This window comes from Petaurus breviceps, unplaced genomic scaffold (assembly GCF_028583685.1).
Source record: "Petaurus breviceps papuanus isolate PSGF00001 unplaced genomic scaffold, PetGlider_PUasm1.0 90459, whole genome shotgun sequence".
Lineage (NCBI taxonomy): Eukaryota > Metazoa > Chordata > Mammalia > Diprotodontia > Petauridae > Petaurus > Petaurus breviceps.
Genome location: NW_027187259.1, coordinates 3,007,811 through 3,029,475, shown reverse-complemented (window position 1 = coordinate 3,029,475; position 21,665 = coordinate 3,007,811). Strand labels below are relative to the sequence as shown.

Sequence of the window (21,665 nt, the reverse complement as noted above, 5' to 3'; positions counted from 1 at the left end):
GGAGGGATAGATGGATGGATGGAGGGATGGATGGAGGGATAGATGGAGGGAGGGATAGATGGATGGAGGGATGGATGGATGGAGGGATGGAGGGAGGGAGGGATGGAGGGATGAATGAATGAATGAATGAGTCTCTTGCTGTGCTGTGACAGACCTCTAAGAAGTAAGAGAGTCATCCTCAGGTAGTAGAACATGGCCTATGTATCATAAGACCTGAATTTAAGCTCTGGTTCTGCAACTAACTTGAAGTATGACCTTGGGAAAGGCAAGGTCATACTTTGTGTGTTTAAGTGTCTAAAAAGAGGAGGGGAGCTTACTAGGTGGGCTCTAAGGCCCCTCTTGGTTCTTCTGTGGTGTTCAGTCACTCAACTTTTCTGTGTCCCCCATGGTTTACCACCCACATGGAAAGGTCTTATTCTCTCTTATTCTCATCATTCAGAGCTCATTTCTCTGGCCCTCTCTCTCTACCATATCACCAGTCTCAAAGCAACTGTGGGAGGTGAGTGTTACAAATCAGTGTCCCCATTCACCAGCACAAAGAGTAAGTGACTTTGCCACAACCACACAGCTAGTATCAAACACAGGATGGGAACCCCCGTTTTCTAGCCTTGGAGCCAACCCCGCTATGTGGTCTCTCAAAATAATAGAGACTTTTTAACATTGAAGTGAGAAGATTAAACTAAGAGTACATTCCAGGCCTCCCTTATCTTATTGCCCTTCCCCACCAAAATGTCTTCAATAAAAACTACCTAGTACATGGACTGTCTTCAGCAGTTGGCTCTCTTTCCTTCACCTCCAAGAGAGATAGCATCAGTCTAGCCAAATGGTAAACTTTTGATCCACAACTGTCAACGAAGCAGACTGGATTGGCTCAAGGGTCCTTCTCAGCCCTAGGAGCCAATGCCTGGCCTCAGTGCTTGAAGTGAAGTCACAAACCCAGCACTGATTCCTTTCAGGTCTAATAACACAAAATGCATTGAGGGGTTTGGGAAGTTTACAAAGGGTGAATACAGGGAGGCCTATGGGACTAGCTGCCATGTCTACAATACTTTACAAACATTGTCTCATGGTTACCCTTTGAGGCAGGTATTACATACATGACAGATGAGGCTCAGAGTAAGGGTATGACTTGCTCATGATCCCAGTGGCAGAAATGGAATATGAACTCAGTTTATCCTCATTGAGTTCAGTACTGTCTCCCCATGAAAGCATTAGAGCCATGAATGAATGAATGATAAAGAATTTACTAAGTATTTACTATGTGTTAAGCACTATGCTAAATGCTGGGGTCACAAATACTAGAAGCAAATAGTACATGTCTTTGAGGAGCCTAGTGGGAGAGACAACACCCAAAGGGGAGTGGTGGCCAGGGAGAAGCAGTTGAGTTAGAAAATTACAAGGATGACCAGTGGGGCAATGGGAGTAGAGTGACACACCCCATCCAAGAACAACAGCAGAATGGTTTGATCTCTGGGTGAAGAGGGAAGGGGGCAAATTTCTCCAAGATGAGAAGGTGGACAGTGAGCCTAACAGAGGAGAAGGGATGGAAGTGATGTATGGAGAAGAAAAGAGCTAAGGACTTCCTCTAACTTTCTGTGATACATCAAGGGACAGGAAGGCTATTCCTTCTATGCTGTCCATCTATCCAGCTATGCCCCTCCATTTTACATTTATACACACATGCGCACGCACACACACACACACACACACACACCAAGTAAGCAACTACCTTCCTTTTTCTATAACTACCACAAGCTCTTCATCCTTTACCCGAGTCAAAAATTGTCCACACAAGGTTGCCCAAGATATTACAACATGAATGACAAAGACATCTCTGCAACACACTCAAGAATCTTGCCAGGCTGATTGAGAAACAAGTGACTAGGGGACTTCCCCTTTGCTGGTCTCCCTCCCCATCTTAGCTTCTCATCATCCTGATATGATTCCACTCTCACAGCTCCACTATCAATCACATGATCTCCCTTCCATGTGATCCACAGTAGTTGATCTACTACCCCAAGGGAGAAATCTACCAGAGCACTTTCCCAAAACCCATGAGCTCAGCTAGACCTGGAGGGAGGAAAGAGTAGCTGGTTAGTAGGGCCCCATGCTTAGCCCCAGCCTCTGATCAGTATTTCCTGGGTCAGGTTTTTCTATGTGGTAATATCTTCTATCTCATAGATACCAGACCCTCTTATTGCTGTTACCTGGGTCCCATCGCTATTGGACTGACCCCAGACATGTGGCACTAGAACAACACTTTGAAATCTAGAACTACCCTTGGATATCAAAGACAGGCTCAGTCTACTTTCATATCTTTAGGATCCCTGGGAATTGGCCTCTACAGGCTATAAGGGACCTTAAGAGTCATCTAGTCCAGCCTCCTACACTGTACAAAAAGTCTCTCCTAGACTTCAGAAAAATCTGAAAAGATTTACATGAACTGATGCTGAGTGAAGTAAGCAGAACCAGAACACTGTACACAGTAACAGCAACATAGTGTGATGACCAACTTTGATAGACTTTAATTCTTCCCAGCAATACAAGGATCTAAGACAACTCCAAAAGACTCATGATGGAGAAAATGCTATCCATATCCAGAGAAAGAACTGTGGAGTCTGAATGCAGATTGAAGCATACTATTTTCTCTTTTTTGTTTCTTTTTTCTTGTAGTTTTTTCCCTTTAGTTCTAAATATTCTTTACAACATGACTAATATGGAAATAAGTTTTTTAAAAAGTCTCTCCTACAATGACTGTGATAGCTTCTACTTGAAATACTCCAGTCATGAAGAACGCATTACTGTACCAAGCAGCCCATTCCCTTTGGGAACTTCTAGACACTTAGAATGTTCTTCCTTATATTTAGCTGAAATCTGCCCTGTAACTCCCAAGTTCTCCCCTTTTAGTACTGCCCAGAATAAATATACTCCCTTTCCCATGGGACTTAGATACTATTACAGACCCGAGAAAACATCCACATAGATGTTCCTTCCACCTGGTACAGACTGCCACCCAGTCATGTCTTCTCATCCTCTACAAACCCATCCTTGTTTCTTCTATAGGCATGTGAATACCATCTCCAACCATGGATGTCTTCCAAGATGTCTTCTGTCACATTAAAACCTTTCACATACTCAGAGGCAGCTTACAGGAGGACTAGCCAATTCCAGAAGTCTCCTGAAAAAAATAGCCACCCTCTGATCTTTTGGCATTCCCAGCAGGGCTAGAACCAATCATTCTGGAACCTGCAGCAATCAAGAAGTATGTACCAGGGTAAGTAGCAAAATCTAATTTTAAGGGGAAGGGGAGGGAAGGGAAGAGACCCTGAACTTTAAAACACAATGCTCTCTGAGCAGAGAGACTACCTTGTGGCAGGGAATAGGGGAGGTCACAAGGGGAACAGAACAGAGCAAGCTGGAAAAAAGTTTGGGGAGGGGGGAGGCAGTGGAGAGCAATAGTCTAGTTAATAGTTTCCTATTTTAACTAATTTTGCATGCTAACTAGGGTTTCAAGCTTATTGGTTTCTACTTGCTGAATGAGTTCAAGAGCTGTCAATACCTTCTAAATTTCAGCAACTTGGGGCAACACTCCATCGCCCCACCTTAGTTATGGCTCTGATTCCCAGACTAGCCTGAGTATTCATTTGCATTTATTAGTCATACATGATATACTTCCCCAATCATTTAAGGAAGTAAAAAACAGAACTGCATCAACATTCTATAAAGTGATACTTTTCTGCCTTAAAAAGAAACAGGATAGCATTTCAAAAGTTACTGGCCACAGCAATGATTCAGTGGAAACAAAGTGAGGTTTATGTTTTCCTAGCTTGGTTGCATCACATCCATCAAAACTAGGTTTCTATACACATCCTTCAAGAGGAAAGGGACCAGACCTATGGTTTCACTGGCAATGGGATCTTCTGGATCAGCAAACTCCTTCCCTCAATACTGGGTAGCACCTTCTATATAACTTGCAGTCTTGTAAAGTTGCCTAGGTCACTGAGAATGAATTTAAGTGACTTGTCTAGTATGTCAGAGCCAGAACTTGAACCCAGGTGTCTACTTGGATGCACAACTTGTTCTCTATCTATTATGTTACATGCTACAAGGAAAAAATGGCTCTGGGGTTAGAAAGACCTGGGTTCAAATCCCACCTTTTACACTTAATGGATAAACATCCCTGGGATAAGTCATTTAATCTCTCTTAGACTCAGTTTCTTCATCTTCAAAATGGGTATAATAGCACTTGTGAGACTCGAATGAGAAATTATTTGCGGTACACATTTTTCAACATAGTAACTAAAGCAATTTCATCGTACCAGAGTAAGCACTGTCTCCTCAGCTGCACCATAATAAATTCTTGGAGGCATTTAATAAAGACATTTGGGAAAGTTCTTAGAGGTCCCAGAACCTGCCAAGCTAAGTAGAGACCCAGGCCACTTCTAATGATCCCTCAGATTCTGATCTGTTAGATCGCAGGGGAGCAGATGCTCCTGTGGGCCTCCCCTCTTCCTCATCTGTCCTTTGTTCTCAGGAATATCATGAAAAGGCCCAGAGGACAGATTTCAATGTGTCCATCAGAGAAATGGCTCCTCTATGACTAGACAGTGACAAGAATGCCACAGCGTGGGCAGGCGGGCTCCATATCACCGAAGGGAACGTCCACAGCAGTGGTATGACAGAGCCACTGATTCACAGGAGTATTTGGGTACAATTCAACCCACATTTATTAGGTGCCTGATGATTAGCAATAATAATAAAAGCCATGTGCCAGGTGATGTGTTGGGCTCTAAGAATACAAAGGCAAAGCAGATCAGCCTTTGCCCTCAGAGAGCTTACAGTCTTCTGGGGTAGGATACAATATGTACCCAAGAAAGCAAATACAAAGTAAATAGAAAGAATTGCAATGTTATTTCAAGAAGAAAGGAAACAAGCATTTATTAAGCACCTACTGTGAGCCAGGCACTGTGCTAAGTGCTTCACAAATATGATCTCATGTGATATTCACAACCGCCCTGGGAGGTAGGTGCTCTTCTGATTCCCATTTTACAGATGAGGAAACTGAGGCTGAGAGAGATTAAGTGACTTGCACAGGATCATAAACCTAGTAAGTTTTTTCAGCCAAACCTAAACAGTGGTTTTTCTGACTCCAGGCCCAGTTGACCATCTCTCCATTGTACCACCTGCTGCCTCTATGAGAAAGTATTGGTGGCACAGTGAATAGAGCACCGGCCCTGGAGTCAGGAGGACCTGAGTTCAAATCCGGCCTCAGACCCTTAACACAAAAAAGTAGCCATGTGACCTTGGGCAATTCACTTAACCCCAAATGTCCTGCCTTCCCCCCTCAAAAAAATAAAAAAAAAAGAAGTGAGGTAGATGGGTAGGGGGTGGAATAGCCAGCTGGGGAGTTTGACTTGACCCTCTAAGAACACACCTAATGAGTTGACTAATTTTACATGTAAGTGACCATGAACTTGATCTGACATGATCTTACTTTTAATTTTCACTTAAGAAATATGGATTTTAATTGAGTTATGTGGGTAGCTTTGAAATTGAAATTCAGCTTAGAGTTATTTATCTTTTGGTTACTACATTTCCCAGTTATATTACCACCCTTCCTATCAACCCCAAATTTGTCAATATTTATCTTCTAAAGAGGAAAAACATTGGGACTCTCTCTAGAAAACAATGCATATAAGGACCTGATCTTGCCTTGAAGTCCCATAGCAAGGTATATATCCCAGAAGACCACTGCCCTGGACTCTTCATGGCCACAAACTAAACTAGCTCTGACCCAGGTGAGGAAGAGAAAGGTCAGAGAGCTCTGCTCCTCTCCAAAGAGCCTCAGGATTGTGTTGTCCTTTGTATGGAAGATTCCTCAGAGGTAAGCTTGTCTGGAAATCCAATCCAAAGGTCTGGATCCACAATAAGACAAGTTTGCCCAGCCCCAGGCCAACTACTTCCCAACACCCCCATCCTTGGGCCTGTCTACAAGTGGAGGAGGACCTTGGGTTAAACTGCCAATACCTGGTTCAATGCAGATCTAAGGGTGGAGCTGCCCTACAGGGAGATGGGACCAGAGAAAACACTTGGATTCCCAATCAGACTTAGGCTGGAATCTCACTTCTACTGTCTGCAACCTTGGGCAAGTTCCTCAATTTCTTCATCCATCAAATGAGGGGTAAGACTAGATGGCCTCTGGGGTCTCTTCCAGCTCTAGAGCTAGGCTCTTATGGTCCTCCTGTGTGTTCACTGCAATGGGAGGCTCTGTAGAGGACAGTAAAGAAGGATAAGGGAGGCTTAGCCGAACAGCAGAAATCATACAGATTCTGGACTCAGAGGCCCTAGGTTCAAACCTGCCCTGAAGCTTAGTACTCCTACAAGCTCGGTCAAGTCACTTAACTTACCTAGATCTCAGTTTCCTTGCCTGTAAAATGAGGGGGTTGGACTCAAGGGTCTCCTGGAATTCCTATCCAGCTCTGACTCTGTGATCCTATGTATGACCTTGGGCAAATCATTTCACACCCCTGGGTCTTTTGGCCTGCTTATCTCAAAAATGAATAGTCCAGTGGTATTAAACGCCCGTAGAAAGAGAAATCACTAATCCATACATAAGGATCCCTGCAGGTCCCATGTTGACTTAGTTTTATAATGGGACATTCTGTTTCATTCTGTTTTTATTTACGTCAATATTTCCCAATGGCATTTTAATGTGGTTGAGGCCATAGTTGGGAGTGTTGTTCCACTGGCTTCATGTCTGAACCCTCTGAACTGGATGGCTTTGGTGGGTCTTTCCGGCTCTGGAGCTGGAGGGTGGCAACCACTCCAACGCAAGTCACACTGGACCAGATCATACCCCCCAGTCTGCTCACTTTTCCCTACCTTCCTTGCCAACACACCTGGAGATGCTCCTCCTCAGTTGGTCACAAACCATCTGTCCTATTTGAAGGCACCATCCTGATAGCCTGCCCCACTCCCTGCCTCTGCAAAAGTATATGGGTCTCCTTACAGATTGTGGGTTAAGTGATGGAAATGGAACCACATAGGTTGGACAAGGAAACAACCCAGGAAGGGAAATGGAATCGTCTGTGACAAAGCATGGCGTCCCTGGTCCAAAACCCAGAGACATATTCATATCATTCAAGACCTGAAGTCTGCAGAAGCAACCCATTAAGACTGGAAATGGCACCAGGCTCATCATCTTCCCTCCTTTTGATAGCATATTACCTATTCTACGTGCAGCATGACTCAGTGTCTGGGATAGAGTGCTGGGTTTGAAGGCCCGTGTGACCAGAGGCAAATTGTTTCTCTTCCAAACCTCAGTTTCCTCATCTGTAAAATGGGGACAGTAATAGCACCTACCTCACAAGGTTGATGTGAAGACTAAATGAAATCATGGACATAAAGGGCTAGGGAAATCTCAGCCATTCAGGGCTCAACTCAAGGGTGACCTACACCAGGCTTATACTGCTCCCCCCTCCCCAATCCCAGCTGTTAATGTTTCCCACAATACACTCAGAAGCTACTTTGGATACATTTTATATAGTTTCTCTGGCTACATGCTGTCCCCCTCTCCCACTCCCCCCAGTGGAAGCTCCCTGAGGACAGGCACTGATTTTTCATTTTTTGTTTTGTTATGTCTTTCTATCCCCAGCACTTAGTATAGTGCCTGGAACAGAAGTAGGGTTGAGAAATGTTTATCTAAGTGAATGTCTTATTTCTCCTATTATTAAGAAAGAACAAAGCAACAATTAGATGGGTTTAGCACCAGAGGTAACCTAAATTACATTTTTTAATTAGGGAGTAGGTTAAAAGTGGCCAGTATCTTGTTCAAATCTTTGCATGCTTCACATTATGACAATCACTTGTTTTGACAAGTTAAATGTTAGTCTAATAGTGTCTGAAGAAAAATTGTCCCCACCAGTGATATTGGCTGATTAGTCTTTATTTACATCAACAAAGTTGATATATTTGAAGCATTAATTAATTTGGCCATTGTGGTGACCTTCCCATTAAAAACAAACTTTAAAAAGAAATAGAAAAACAAACATTTGCTTGTCAGTATTTTCAATTCACTCAGTCAGTTTTTCCAAAATCTTGACCCCTGGGACTATTCTAAGAGTGTTCAAACATTCCAAGTCTCCCAACAGCTGGATGAGAAGGGAAAGAAGGGTATTGCTACACCATTCTCACTTACCAAGGCACACCACTATCTGAACTCCTACCACAGAAATTCAAAGTGCTTTAAAAATATCTCATCTTTTTAGTCTTCACAGCCCTACTTTCAGGTAACTGCTATTATCCTATTTTACAGAATGGTAGACCGAAACAGAGACCCCAAGTAAGTGGTGATGGTTCCATGGTCCATTAAGGGAACTCTTGTCCTCTTCACCAGCCTGCCCATGCCAAGGGTGGGTAAGAATGTGTGCCAAGCAACCTTCCCAACTCCATGACTTTCAAGGACAAGAACAGAAGACCTGGTAAAAATAAGCCTTTGGGCCAGCAAGATGGGGAGAGGGCTGTGGCTTTGTTTGCAAGTCAACATAGGTATCTGCCTCTTTCCGGAATATTATGCTAACTTTGGAATTCATAACCTTATAAAGTCATTCTGAGCTCTACCCTGGGCCAGCAGCTGGCAATCTCCTACCAGCAGACCAGAGGATGACCCAACACCATTATCTCTAGCCTTACAGTCAAGACTGTGGATCCCACTCTGGAGAAAGAACAGCAAGGAACCTCCTCTGCCCCGTGGCCGTGTACATTCAGCCCACTTTCTGTCTTCATCTCCCTCCAATGTCCCGGGAGAAAGTGCTGCGCTTGGAGTCAAGTTATCCGGCTTTGAGATCTGATGTGACTTTGGACAAGTCACCTGCCCTCTCTGGGCTTATTTTCCTCTTTTATAAAATGAAGCAGTTATATGAACTGAGCTCTGAGGTTCCTTATGGCTCTAACATTGTATGCATCACAGCAATGAAAAAATACTGCCAATGGCTATCTCAAAACAGTGCAAAAGCATCAAGTTTCAACACCAAGTACACTGTTACACACAGCTTGCTTTCCTTCTCCATGTTGTTGGAGCCAAACAGAAGCACTGGCTTTGGAGTCAGAGGACCCAGGTTCAAATCTCAAATCTGCTAAGTATTAGCTGTGTGCCCTCGGGCAATTTCAACTCCTTTCTTTGGATCTCTGTTTCTTCATCTATAAGAGGAGGGGACTGAAAAAGATGCTCTGTAAGGCCCATTCCAACTTTAGGCTTGAGGACCTGAGGAACAGAGCCAGTCAAGTCCTCTGCCAGTGCCCCACTAAGGGCATGAAGGGTGACCCTGGGCTCTCCAGGGTATTGCTGGCAAAGTGTAAATGTGCCCAAGTCCCATGTGGCTGCCTGGAAGACAAGCAGGCAAGGAACCTCTGTGGGTTATCTGTGGGCCTCAACTTCACCAAGTTCCTACAGTCCTTGGAGCAATCACAGGCTAATGTGGCTCTCTCAGATCCTGTCCTAAATCAGAGAGAGCTGGAACCCTGCCTTGGTGGACAGGAGGAGCCTGCTGGTGAAGCCCCTTGGTAGCCCACTCTCAAGAGTAAATGTCATCCCATCCCTTGGCACCCTTCACTGTAGGACTGCCAAAGGGATGTGCAGACCCTGGCTCAGTCTCTGGCTCCTGACCGTAGTGGCAAACAAAGCTGCCAAAGGGAAGGCAGAGGCAAGGGGGAAGTCAGGGAGTAAATGAAGCAGGAAAACCTTTGAAGCAAAAAGCAATTGAGTGTCTCAAAGATACCTCTGTCACAAAACACAGGAGCTCATCATCTGAAGGGGGGGGGGGGGGTTCAGAACCTACTGAAGTGGCTAGACCCATCCAGCTGTCTTGTAGTCAAAAGACCTGACACTGAGGCTTGGCTCCCTTAGTTCCATGAAAAGTTACCCCAGGAAAGTCACTTAAATTTCTTTAGGCTTAGGTTTCCTCATGTGTAAAATGATGCTAATGGTACTCGCTCTCCTAAGAGCTTGAAGGGATCCAAACTTTGGTTTTACAGATTAGGAAACTGAGGCCCAAAGAGGGATGGCAACTGCACAGGATCTCAGAGCTGGAAGGGCTTTCAGTGACCATGCAAGCCAATCCATACCTGAAAAGGACTCCCCTCTGCAGCATCCCCTAGTGGTGCACAAGAGGCCTTTAGTCTCTGCCATGGGAGACTCAGTCAAAGGAAATGACAAGGTTTAGTTTGGAGAAGACTGGGGGGAGGGGATGGAGGAAATATGATTACTCTCTTCAAGTATTCAAAGCATTGTTATTAGGAAAAGAGATCTGACTTGTTCCGTTTGGCCCCCCAAAGGCAAAACTAGAAATATCAGGCACAAGTTGCAAAGGGGCAAGTCCAGGTCTGATGGAATGAAAGGCTTCCAGAAGTGCAATGGGAGGCCTCAGGAGGCAGGGGGTTCCCTCCCTTCCTGGAGGGCTTGGGTTGGGTGTGGTATAGTAAAGATTAGGTTTTTTTGCTTTTGGTTTGGATTACAAACTTCAAAGGTCTTTTCCAGCTGAACAATTCTGCAAGTTGGTGTTCCTGTCACAATGGTAGTAGGCAATGGTAGGGTTCTGAGTTCAAAGTGGGCCCCAAAAAGCTGAATTCAGCACCTTCCCACTGGACCAGGATGGATGTGAGAAAAGCACTTGTCAACTTTGAGCTCTCCAGAAATGTCTCCCCACATGCAACAATACCTCCTCCCCCATCCCTGAAGTGAAAAGGCTACTGAGGCAGTCAGTCTTCTGCCCCAGCAGCAGCCCAAAGGGTATCACCTACACCTTGGGCAACTTCTCCCATTTTGTCTGACTGGAGATCTGCAGGTTGGGAGTGCTGAGCTCTGAGCTGTTTCCTTTGGAAGCATAGTACAAACTTCGCAAGGCCATAGACTGTAAGAGGGCCTCTCGAGCTTGGGACACCTCAATGTTTTGTTCTTGTGAGATCTGAAGGCTGATGTGATTCACGTTATTCATCAGTAAATTGGAAGCCACAAGACTGGTCACAGAGTGGCAGCGGGTCAGGTTCTCTTCAAAAACCTGCTTGTAGAGCTCATCCACCTTCTTTTCCATATAGCTGTTAAGCACTGAGTTGGACAGGGGCTGCTTGTGCAGGAGGATACTTCTTTCTCGAACCTCATCCCCAGGCAGGAATTTATATGTCAAAGGGGGTGGCTTGCTGGAGATGGAAGACTGGCCCAGTGGGATGTCCTCTGAGAGAAGCAGAGGCCCAGTGAAAGCCTCATCATGGACGTGGTCCATGAAACAACCAGAATCATAAGCGTGCCCCACACGATTCCCCCCAATATGGAGGTCAGGATAATTCTGGCAGATGCTGGTGCAGGACCATGAGCGATACAGATCCAGCTCTTTTTCTTCTGGTGGGGCTCTTTGGGGGATCCGCAAAGCTGCAGATGCATTACCCTGTAGGGCTGCACCCTGCATCACCACCCCATCTGCTGATTTCTTCAGGCACATGTCCTTACTCTGCTCTGGGCAGCTTGCAGGCCGACCATTGTCTAGCCTTTTTGTTCCAGTGGAGGGAAGGTTAACATCTTCACTCTCCAAAAGCTGGTTTGTCCAAGTTTCCTTTTTCTCCTTAGGGTTCTGCTGACATATGTGTGGTTTGTATGGCTTAGTGTGTTCTCGGTACAGGATACCAGGTAGGAAAGCTTCTGCTAGCATTTTGTCAGACAAGCCTGCTCACCAGCAGAGTGCAGCATAACCCTAAAAATGAAGAGTTCACATAAGGAATACTGAGAAAATGGTCAGGGGGAGGAAGTTCAGAGACCAGTGGCAGGCAGATTTTTTTTTAATTGTGTGCCCATATCAGTAAGAAAAAAAAATGAGCATGTAGTCCCCAGTAACCACCTATATTCTTATCTATGAATCACACACACACACACACACACACACACACACACACACTACTGCTGGCCATTTCTGTTGACCCTCCCATAACCTTGGATGCTCCCTGCTCTGAGAGGTGAGCTGGTCCTTTCCCTTGCCCAGGGCTTCATCCAACTTGCCCTTCAAATCCACACCACATCCCACCCCTTCCAGCTCACTTTGACCAGTTGTCTGGCTTGCCTATTTACGTCTGTACTCGCTGCACATGCCCAGCACACAGTGCTTAATAAATGCTCATCTATTAATCTATGTGTATTATAAAACTTACACAAAAACAACAATTGGAAAAGGATGAGATCAAACATTTATTAATTTCCTAATAAACCAATAATTTATTGAGTGCCTCCTATGTGGGCCAAGAACTGGGCCAGGTGCTGGTAATAGAAGCACTAAGAATCTCACCTCTCAGGAAGCTTCCATTCTCATGGGGCAGACAACAAGCACATATAAAAGCCATCTGGGACAGATGTAAAGCGAATAACCATACTGAACAGAGAGACAGAAAAAGGAGTGAAACACAAGGCACCTAGGAAGGTGGCGTGAGCAGTCTGGGGAGAGCAGGAAAGACTTTGTGCAGAAGGTGGTGCTTGAGTTCCATCTTAAAGAAAGAGAAGGCCTCTAAGAGGAAGGTGAGGAGAGAACATATCCCAGGGACAGGGGATGTGGAGGGGACTGCCATGGAGAAGAGAAACACTGGAAAGATAGTCTGGGGTCAGGTTGGGTAGGGATTTAGAAGCTAAACAGAGGGCTTTGGTTTGGTTTTGGTTATTCTAGAGGCCAAGGGGACACACTACAGTTGGTTGAATAGGACACTTATATGATTAGATATGTACTTCAGGAAGAGCCATTTGCATCAGTGTAGAGAATGAACTGGAATGGGGACAGTCTGGAGACAGGGAGACCAAGCAGGAGGCTCCTGAAGTAATCTTGGAGAGAAAAGATAAGGCAACTGTGGGGGGTAGAGAGAAGGGGTCAAATGGGAGAGATGTGAAGGTAGCAACAGCAAGGTCTGGCAAACTATCTGGGGCATCAAGTGAGGGAGAGGGAGGAACTGAGAATGACGTAAAGGCTGTGGGCCTGGGTGAGTGGGTGAACCGTGGCACCTTTGACAGAAATAGGAAAGGAGGAATGATGTGAGGGGAAACATGATGGGTTCGGTTTTAGATATACTGAATCCAAGATGTCTGTAGGAGATCCAACTGAAAACGCCAATAAGCAACTGGTGATAGGACACTAAAGCTTAGTGGAGAGACTGGGGCTAAATACGGCAATGTGGAAGTCATTCATATAGATATGGACAGTTAAAGCCATGGGGTCTGATGAGGTCACCAAGAGAAGACAGAAAGAGAAGTGAAGAAAAACCATATCAACCTGGGGGAATGGCCACATTAGGGGCCAGGATTGTGGATGATGAGTCAACAAAGGAGGCTGAGAACAAGTAGTAAGATAAATAGGAGGTAAACCAGGAGAGAACAGTATCAGGAAACCCCAGAGAGGGAAGAATATCCAGGAGAAGGTGGTCAACGATGTCAGATTTCACACATAGGTCAATCTGGACAAAGACTGAGAAAAGATCATCAAATTGGATCATTAAGAGATCACTGGTAAGTTTGGAGACCGTAGCTTCAGTCTAGTAATGAGGTTAAAAGCCAGACTACAAAGGGTTGGGGACGAGGAGAGGAGGTAGAGGCAGGTCAACAATGTTTAAAAGAAGAACAGCTAATAACAGGAGGAAAGACATTGGGGATTGTTGAGGGATTGAAAAGGTCTAGTAAAGGTTTTGTTGTTTTTTTAAGGATGAGAGAGTCATGTCTGAAGGCAGCAGGAAAGCAACCAGTTGACAGGGAGAGATTGATGACTGGAGCAGGGTGGGGGATGACTGAAGGGAGATTAAGTGATATGTAGATGAGTGACCTAGGCCATGAGAACCACTTCCTCTTTGTGAAAAACTGGGGGAAAGGAGGAGAGGATGAGAGATGATAAGGAATAAGAGAAGAGGGAGCTCAACTTTTTTCAGTAAAATAAGAGTCAAGGTCCTCAGCTGAGAAAAAGGGGGGAGGAAGAGGTGTGAGGGGCTTCAAGAGTAAAGAACAGATTTGGAAAAGCTTCTGCGGGAGTGAGATAGGGAATCAATTAGGGATGAATAAAAGCACTGCCCTGCTTCAGTGAGGGCCCAGCTTCACTTGGAAAGTCAGCATGGTTGTAAGATTTCCTCAAGCTTTGTGCAGCATCTCCCGAGGAGGAATGAAGGAGGCAGATGGTGATGAAATAATATCTGATTCCAGAGTTAACAGGAAGTCATGGGAGTTTATTGGGTAAAGGGCCTGTGCTTTAGTAAGATCATTTGGGCAGCTTTGGGGAGGGGGGAAGGCCCAAGGCAGGGAGGCCAAAGAGGCTATCAAAACGGTCCAGAAAAGGACTGAGAAGGGATGGAAAGAAGGTGGTGGTCATAAGATTTGAGAGAAGGTGATGTATACATATGGTTTTGGAGAGGTAGAAAAGACAAGATTTGGCAACTGGTTAGATAGTGGGGATTATGAGAGTGAGGACATGGCTGACTGGGAGGGGTGAAAACTGGGTGACTGGAAGAAAGATGGCACCCTCAAGACAGGCAAGTTTGGAAGAGAGGTACCATTGGTGGGAAAGGCCACTGAATGAATTTGCTGATGAAGATCACACCCCAGTGATGCCATCTCATCCTGTGTGACTCACTTCACTCCCTCCTAGAACAAAAAGGGGGAGGGAGGGCCCTTATTCTCTCACTGGTGCACCTAGCCAAGCCGTGAGATGATTTGGGAGTCAAGGGGTAGAAACACTGAAGGACGAGGTGGATGGGATTTTGCCTAGATCTGGTTAGGTTAAAGACACCTTAAGGGGCCAATGCTACTTGTGCAGCCTTGCTGGAGCAGGCTGAGAAGGAATGGAGTGGAGTAGAATTGACTGAGAATAAGAGAAGGGTGTGGTGTTAGAGACAAACCCAGAATTGTCACTGATGCCATACTCTGGAAGACAAGTGGTTTTAGGGAAGCAATGTTTTACAGACAAACAAAAGCTGGCTCAGGACTGAGAAGCTTCAGACACTATGTGCATTGGCCCACTTGCTCCTTTCTAGTCAACCTCCCATCTCTGCACCTTTGCACGGGCCATCCACCATGGCTGGAATGTACTCCCTTGGCTCACTGCCACTCTCTTGGAATCCCTAGCTTCCTTCTAAGGCTCAGCCCAAGCACCAATTCTTATACACAAGGTCTTTCCTTTTAAAGCCCTTCACATCTCGTCCCAACCTGCTTTTCCAGGCTTATACATTATTACCTTGCAAGGTGCCTTCTTGTTTCTCACACACAACTCCCACCTCCACGCTTTTGTAGGGCCTATCCATCATGTTTGGGATGCACTCCTCCCTCCTCACCTCCACTCCACAGAATCCCTGATGGTTTTCAATATTCAACTCAGGTACTGCTTCCTACTTCACCTAACCATATCAGCTGCTAGTGCCACTCCCGCCCCCCACGCCAATTACCCTGTCATTTATTTATCTGTAGCTCCTATTTATTTCTATATGCACAATGTCTGCCCCAATCAAAAATGAGCCCCTAGGAGGTGAGGACTGTTTCATGCCTGACACATAGCAGGTACTTTAAAAAAAATAAATGCTTATTGAATGAATGAATAGAAATGTGATTAAAATATAAAGTCATATAATAATTCAAATAAGCTACATCACTTATAAATCTTTTCACACATATGGATGTCCCCAAGACAATACTAGAACCTACATCCTAATACAGGAGGTTCCCACCACAAAGGGGCTGTTATCTATGCTTTTATTGCCCTCATGAAAGAAGCACTGGTGCCCGGGCACTGTCTCTCCTCAACTTATCCTGGCGCACTGAGGGCTTAGGTGATCTGTCCAGGGTCACCAGGCAGGCTTCGGTCAGAGGCAGGCCCAGAACCCCGTCTCCACACTGCTGGGCACTGTACCAGCCTACCAAGCCAACCTGGCTTCCAGGGAGGTGCTGGGAATGCCAATACACCAGCAATAACTCAGTTCTTGAGTCCTAGGCTGTTGGCAAGAGAGGCTGCCTCAGAGCGGGGCATTTCATTGCCCTAGCCCCGGAGAGCTGCTTCGATCTGGCATTTTGCCCAGGATGCCCATTCCCTGGCTGGCATGGCTCGAGAAGCCCCTTCCTTGGAGTCCCAGGGAGCTTCCCCATAATCGGGGCCTTCGGGAGGGCGTTTCGAACAAAATGTGACCGGGACACCTCTCTGGCCCAGCCCTAGGCTGGGATCTCTAAGCGTCCCGTTCGGGGGCAAAGTCCTTGGGGCCGGGGTTGGAGGGCCTGAGGCTTACCTTGCTCCGAGGTCCCAGCAGCGCGGCACAAGCAGCCACTCGGGCCCCGCTGCCTTTTCTTGTCTCTGACCACCAAGCCCTCCTTCCCCTTTGCTGGCCAACCCAGTGGGAGAATTGCGGGGGCGGGTCACAAGGGCAGTAATGACTGGGCGTCGAAAGAGGATGTGGGAGTGCGCACCCCGAGGCCCAAGGCCAGGGTTTTCCCGGGAAGAGGAAGCTGACCCTTCCGGGGGGGGGGAAAGACGCCCCCCCCCCATTTCCGCCCCCGGGTCTCACTTCGGTCCTCGGGCAGCCTTGGCCCCCGCCCCTCCGGCCTGCGGGGGCCCTTTCCGCAGCCTTTTTAATCCTCACAGAGTACCGGGCGGGGGGGGGGGGGGTGCACATGGGACAGCGAGTGGTAGCGCAGGCTCTGGGCTTCTGACAAGGCAGGAAACTGAGGCTCGGAAGGCTAGGGCACTTGAACCAGATCCTACGGTCAGTGGGAGCCACGGGAAGCCGCACCCAGCGGGGGGAGGGGGTGGAGGAGCGGGAGCAAAGGGGCATGGCCTGTCGCGCGCCTCCAGTTTCCCCACAAGCTCACTGGCTCCCCCGGCCTGCCCGAGCTGCCCGGAACGCAGCGGGGGACGGGGGAGGGCGCGAGGAGGGAACGTGTGTGCGCGTGCGTAAGGAGAGGAGCGGGCGGGGGCGGAGTTGGGGATGGGGAGGATCGGACGGTCAGCGCCCATCCCATCCCATCCCATCCCATCGCATCCCATCCCAGTCTGGTCCGGCCCAGCCCAGCTTCGGCTAAACTAACCCCGCCCTGTCTCCCGCTCTCAACTTCGTTCTCATTTGTACTACTTTTTACTAGGGAGCAAGGCGAGGCTTCAGAGGACCTGGATTCGAATACTGCCTACCATCTTTGTGACCTTGGGCAAGTCACTCGACCTTTCTGGGGCTCAGTAAAATGAGGAGGGGGGGGGTGTACTAGATGAACCCTGAGCACCTTTCACGTTCTCAGAACCTAAGGATCCTGATCAACTGTGAAGTTGCCACCTTATTCGGAGGAAGGGGTGGGGGTGGGGAAATCTAGGTCGACCCCCCAGGTATTACCACGGAGTAAACTGAGGTGCCAATGAGGGACTTGGCCAAGATCTCACTGCTAGCAAGCTCCAGGGTTGGGGGTCGGACCCACATCTCTTGATGCTCTGTTCGGTGCCTTTGGGCTCATTCCCATTCGCCCGTACACTGCACTGTCTATGAAGCCTGCAATCACATTAAACCCACCAAAGTGACTGAACGGTTCTTTTTCTCCGACGCCAGGCTTAGCCACTTGATTGCCTAGTGGCTGGGACTGATGGATGGCCAGGTCTGAAAATGGGAGAGGAGAGGGGGAGAGGAGGAAAGGGGAATAGGGAGGGGGCCGAGGAAGAGGGAGAGGGGGGAAGAAAAGAGGCCCACTGAGGGTTGAAAACAAGCCTATTGTCCCTTGTTGACCCATCAAGGGTACCTTGACTGGTTTCCCTTTAGCAACAGAAGTGAGGGAGGGAGGGTGCCCTCGTTCTTTTCAGGTCGCCACCAATGAAGGAGCCCCAAGTCAGCCCTCAGACATTGCAATGAACATCCCTAGCTCTTTATTGAAGTCCTATTACAGGGGGCAACTAGGGGGCAAAGTGAATAGAGCACTGGCCCTGGAGTCAGGAGAACCTGAGTTCAAATCCAGCCTCAGACACTTAACACAAAAACTAGCAGTGTGACCTTGGACAAGTCACTTAACCCCAACTGCCCTGCCTTCCTCCAAGAAGCAAAAAAAAAAAAACCTATGTTTATTACACCAGTTAGTCCCAGTCCTTAGAGAAAAGTAAAGCAAGAAGAAAAAAGAAGAGAGGAGGAAGGAGGTCATTATCCCTCCCTGGAAATCAGTCACTTCATCTGTAAAATGGGAAAGCAATGCTGACTTCCCAGGGTTGTGGTGGTAAAACATTCCATGTAACTCCTTCATTTTACTGCCCTTTCCTCAGTTTATCCCATAGCTTAGAAACTTGTTTCATCAGGGTAAACATACCCCTAGGTCAGTATCCTACACACAATTGCTTTCCCAGGAGCCCAGTCACTTTCAGGTCATCCGTGATAGAAATGGAACTGGGAGTGAGAGAAAGTGAAGGTTTGGCCCCAGAGCTGCCTCCAAAGAAGCAGGTGTATTTGGACAAAGGACAACATGTGTCAGCCTGATCAAACAATGGAGGCAGAACAGGGGAGACATCATAACTAGCCTCTTCTCCATCTAGCACCCACCTGCCTTTCTTAGTCTGCTCCAGGCTGGAAGAAATGATTAAAGTGCATCACCTTTCAAGACATCTACAAACAAAAAGAGGGGGCTGGAATACAAATCTGGGACTTAAGCCCAGCTGAATTGGCCAAAGTTGAGCAATAATATGATATGACCTGGATGTTTCAAAAGGGCTGATTTATTTCACCAGCCCTCTTTCAGTAGGTGCGAGCTGGTTTTTGTTTTTTGGTTTGTTAAACCTTTTATAGTAGTATATACTTTTCATTTGTAGGAGGCAGAGTGGTGTACTGGAAACCATGCTAAATTTGATGTCTGAAGTTCTGGGTATGAATCACAGCTGCAGCACTGCTTATCTGTGTGACCTTGATCAAGTCACTTTCACGCCTCAATTTCTTCCTTCTTAAAATAAGGAAATGGATTAGATCAGAGGTATCAAACACACATTACTACTGTAACACTCCGAACTGCTCCTGGAACTGTATTAAAATGTGATTGGGAAATATTAAATTAAATAAATCAAATGCTATGGAATAGAGATAATGTTAATATGTGGTTTTCTAAGGCAACATGTGGCCAAAGAGATCTTTATGTACACTTTAGTGGCCCTGTTTTTATATGAGTTTGACACCACTGAATCAGATGGTCCCTTCCAGCTCATCACACTCTCATCCTAGGAAAATCCCCCCAAGGAGGAAGTGGGCCAGTACTCGAAGCCAAACTTCTGACCCAGCATGGACTCCCTAAGGTATTCTTTCCTTTCCTACAGCACAGGTCAGCACCCCAGAACTCTTGAGGATAGAAATCCCAATCTATAACATTTCTGCCCATCTTAGGCCAGCATCACCACCTTCCTGCCTGGAGTCCCTGCTTCCCCAAGCTGAACTTGATGGTTAGATATTCATTGGGAGTAGAAATTAATCTTTAAAAAAAATGCTTTGAGATGAGGAAGTCAAGCATGGAATGGAAGGAGGTGGGGGAAGAGTAGATATAATCACCCAGAAGACATCTCTGCTGAACCTCTTTGAAGTCAGTACCAATTATTGTGGCATAACACATTCAAAGGAAGGAGACACCACAGTGGCAATTTCGGAAAATTCTCAGCTATCCCACTGAAATGTGTAGGCCTTTCTAAGCAGGAATGGGCTAAGTGGGATTTTTGCTTTATCCTTCCCATAAGTCAAGGCCAGCCATAAGCAAAAAGCCTGACAATGGCCCCTGGGCAAAAACAGCATCAGGCTGGAAAGGATGTGAAAAGAGTGAATTGGGAGGCAGAGTTCACAGAGACCCTGGCCTTGAAACCTAGCCTGACCTTGGGCAAGAGTGGGAATAACTGGGGTGGCTATGTCGCGCAGTAAGTAGAGCACTGGAATCAGGGGGACCTGAGTTCAAATTCGGCCTCAGACACTTAACACAAAAACCAGCCGTGTGACCTTGGGCAAGTCACTTAACCCCAAGTTGCCTCCAAAAAGCAAAAAAAAGAGTGGGAATAATCACCAGCATTTATATAGTGCTTTAAGGCTGGCACAGTGCCATACGTATGGTATCTCACTGGGTCCTCACAACAGCCTTATGAAATGGGTGTTATTGTTCATCCTTTTCACAGATAAGGAAACTGAGCCCAAGTGACATGTACAGTCACACAAGCAGGAAATATAGGAGGCAGATTTGAATTCAGGTCTTCCTGGCTCCAGGTCTGGCACTCCATCCACTATGCCATCTACATACCTCAAAAGTCCCAACCTCTCCAAGCCTCACTTTTCCTATCTGTAAAATTTAGGGGACCAACATTGACACTACCTACCTGTTTGAATGATTCTTTTTAAACTTTGAGGCACTAGGGGAAATAATCCATTTCCCTAGAATCTTAGCACCTCAGAGGCCCTTGGCAATAATGCTCATTCGCCTGCAATATGGAATTGAGTCTTTGTAAGTTGCTCTGAGCCCAGATCAAGGAACTGGAAATGGGAAATCCCACAACTTCCTCTTCAAAGGGCTGTTCACAACCTCCTTTCCATACACTGGTTTTACTGAGGCCATTGGTTGGTGGGTTGTTGACCAAAATGACATCACCATGCTAAAGTCAAGTTTCAATGTGGTCGACTCTGGCCGATCAGACCAATACAAGCTCAGAATGCTCTACCACAGGTCGGTCACAAATAGTCCGTGTGAACTTTTGAGGTGGATTCTCCAAATTTGCTCACCCTTCGTTTCCTTTGATCTGTTTCAATTCTGCTTTATTCATAGAGCATAGCGCCTTCGCTGATTTTGGGCACACCATGCTGGGCTAGTGTCTCCCATGTCACACAATCAATCCCAAAGTCCTTGAGAGAGACCTTGAGAGTGTCCTTGTATCACTTCTTCTGACCACCATGTGAACGCTTGCCCTGCGTGAGTTCTCCACAAAAGAGTCTTTTTGGCAAGGGTATGTTTTGCATTTGTTTTACTGAGACCACTGGGAAGGGGAAAAGCTGTTAAACTGCTCCTCATCTCTGTATCTCTTCAGGTAAGGCAAAGATAATCTGCTTTTTAGACAGCAGCCACATGAAATATGAGTTAATATCAATCAATGGAAAAAATCCTTCAAGAAATGAGGACAAAGACTGGTACCCCCAACGCTCAGCACCCTGCCCCGCCGCAGATATTCAACAGAGGTGACTAGTGTGGAATAAGAATTAAGCCAGATAGGGGGTTTTAGGGTTTTTTTTTTACTTCTGCTTTCTCTTGTGAGATCATAGATAGGTGGGGGGAGTAGTGCATTTCTAAGGGCTTGAGGAGCAAGAGCAAGGTTCCCCATCTTGTAGAAAAGCAGTTACTGCCTTAGGAGAAGGGCAGTCTGTAGAGGGTGACAGCTGCCCCCCAACCCTCCTGATGCTTCCTTGTGTTATGGGGCTATCCTGCCTTGGACACAATTCCTGATAGATCACACTAAGTTGCATAGGCGTTGTGTATGGCTATGGGTATTGAGGAACCATCCGCCCAGCAAAGACCAGCCCAAATAATTCTAGGGAAACAAAACACCAGCTGATGAAAGCTTAGGTCAGTGGGAAAACAAGGACAATTTGCACTCTGATACATAGTGTATTCAATGCCTCTCTCTCTCTCTCTCTCTCTCTCTCTCTCT

At 46.5% G+C, this 21,665-nt stretch overlaps 2 protein-coding genes across 3 annotated transcripts in view; both read right to left on the bottom strand.

The window, feature by feature from the left end:
- The window catches only part of LOC138141729 (transmembrane protein 182-like), a 276,562-nt gene that overhangs the window by 179,795 nt on the left and 75,102 nt on the right, over nucleotides 1-21,665 (bottom strand). The gene's annotated exons all lie outside the window — the stretch shown is intronic.
- Nucleotides 7,930-16,884, bottom strand: LOC138141727 (TLR adapter interacting with SLC15A4 on the lysosome-like). The gene is made up of 2 exons (XM_069062558.1): nucleotides 16,276-16,884; nucleotides 7,930-11,741 (listed from the first exon to the last, which is right to left on the bottom strand). The coding sequence occupies exon 2, from the start codon at nucleotides 11,697-11,699 to the stop codon at nucleotides 10,794-10,796; it is 906 nt and encodes a 301-aa protein (XP_068918659.1). The 5' UTR covers nucleotides 11,700-11,741; nucleotides 16,276-16,884; the 3' UTR covers nucleotides 7,930-10,793.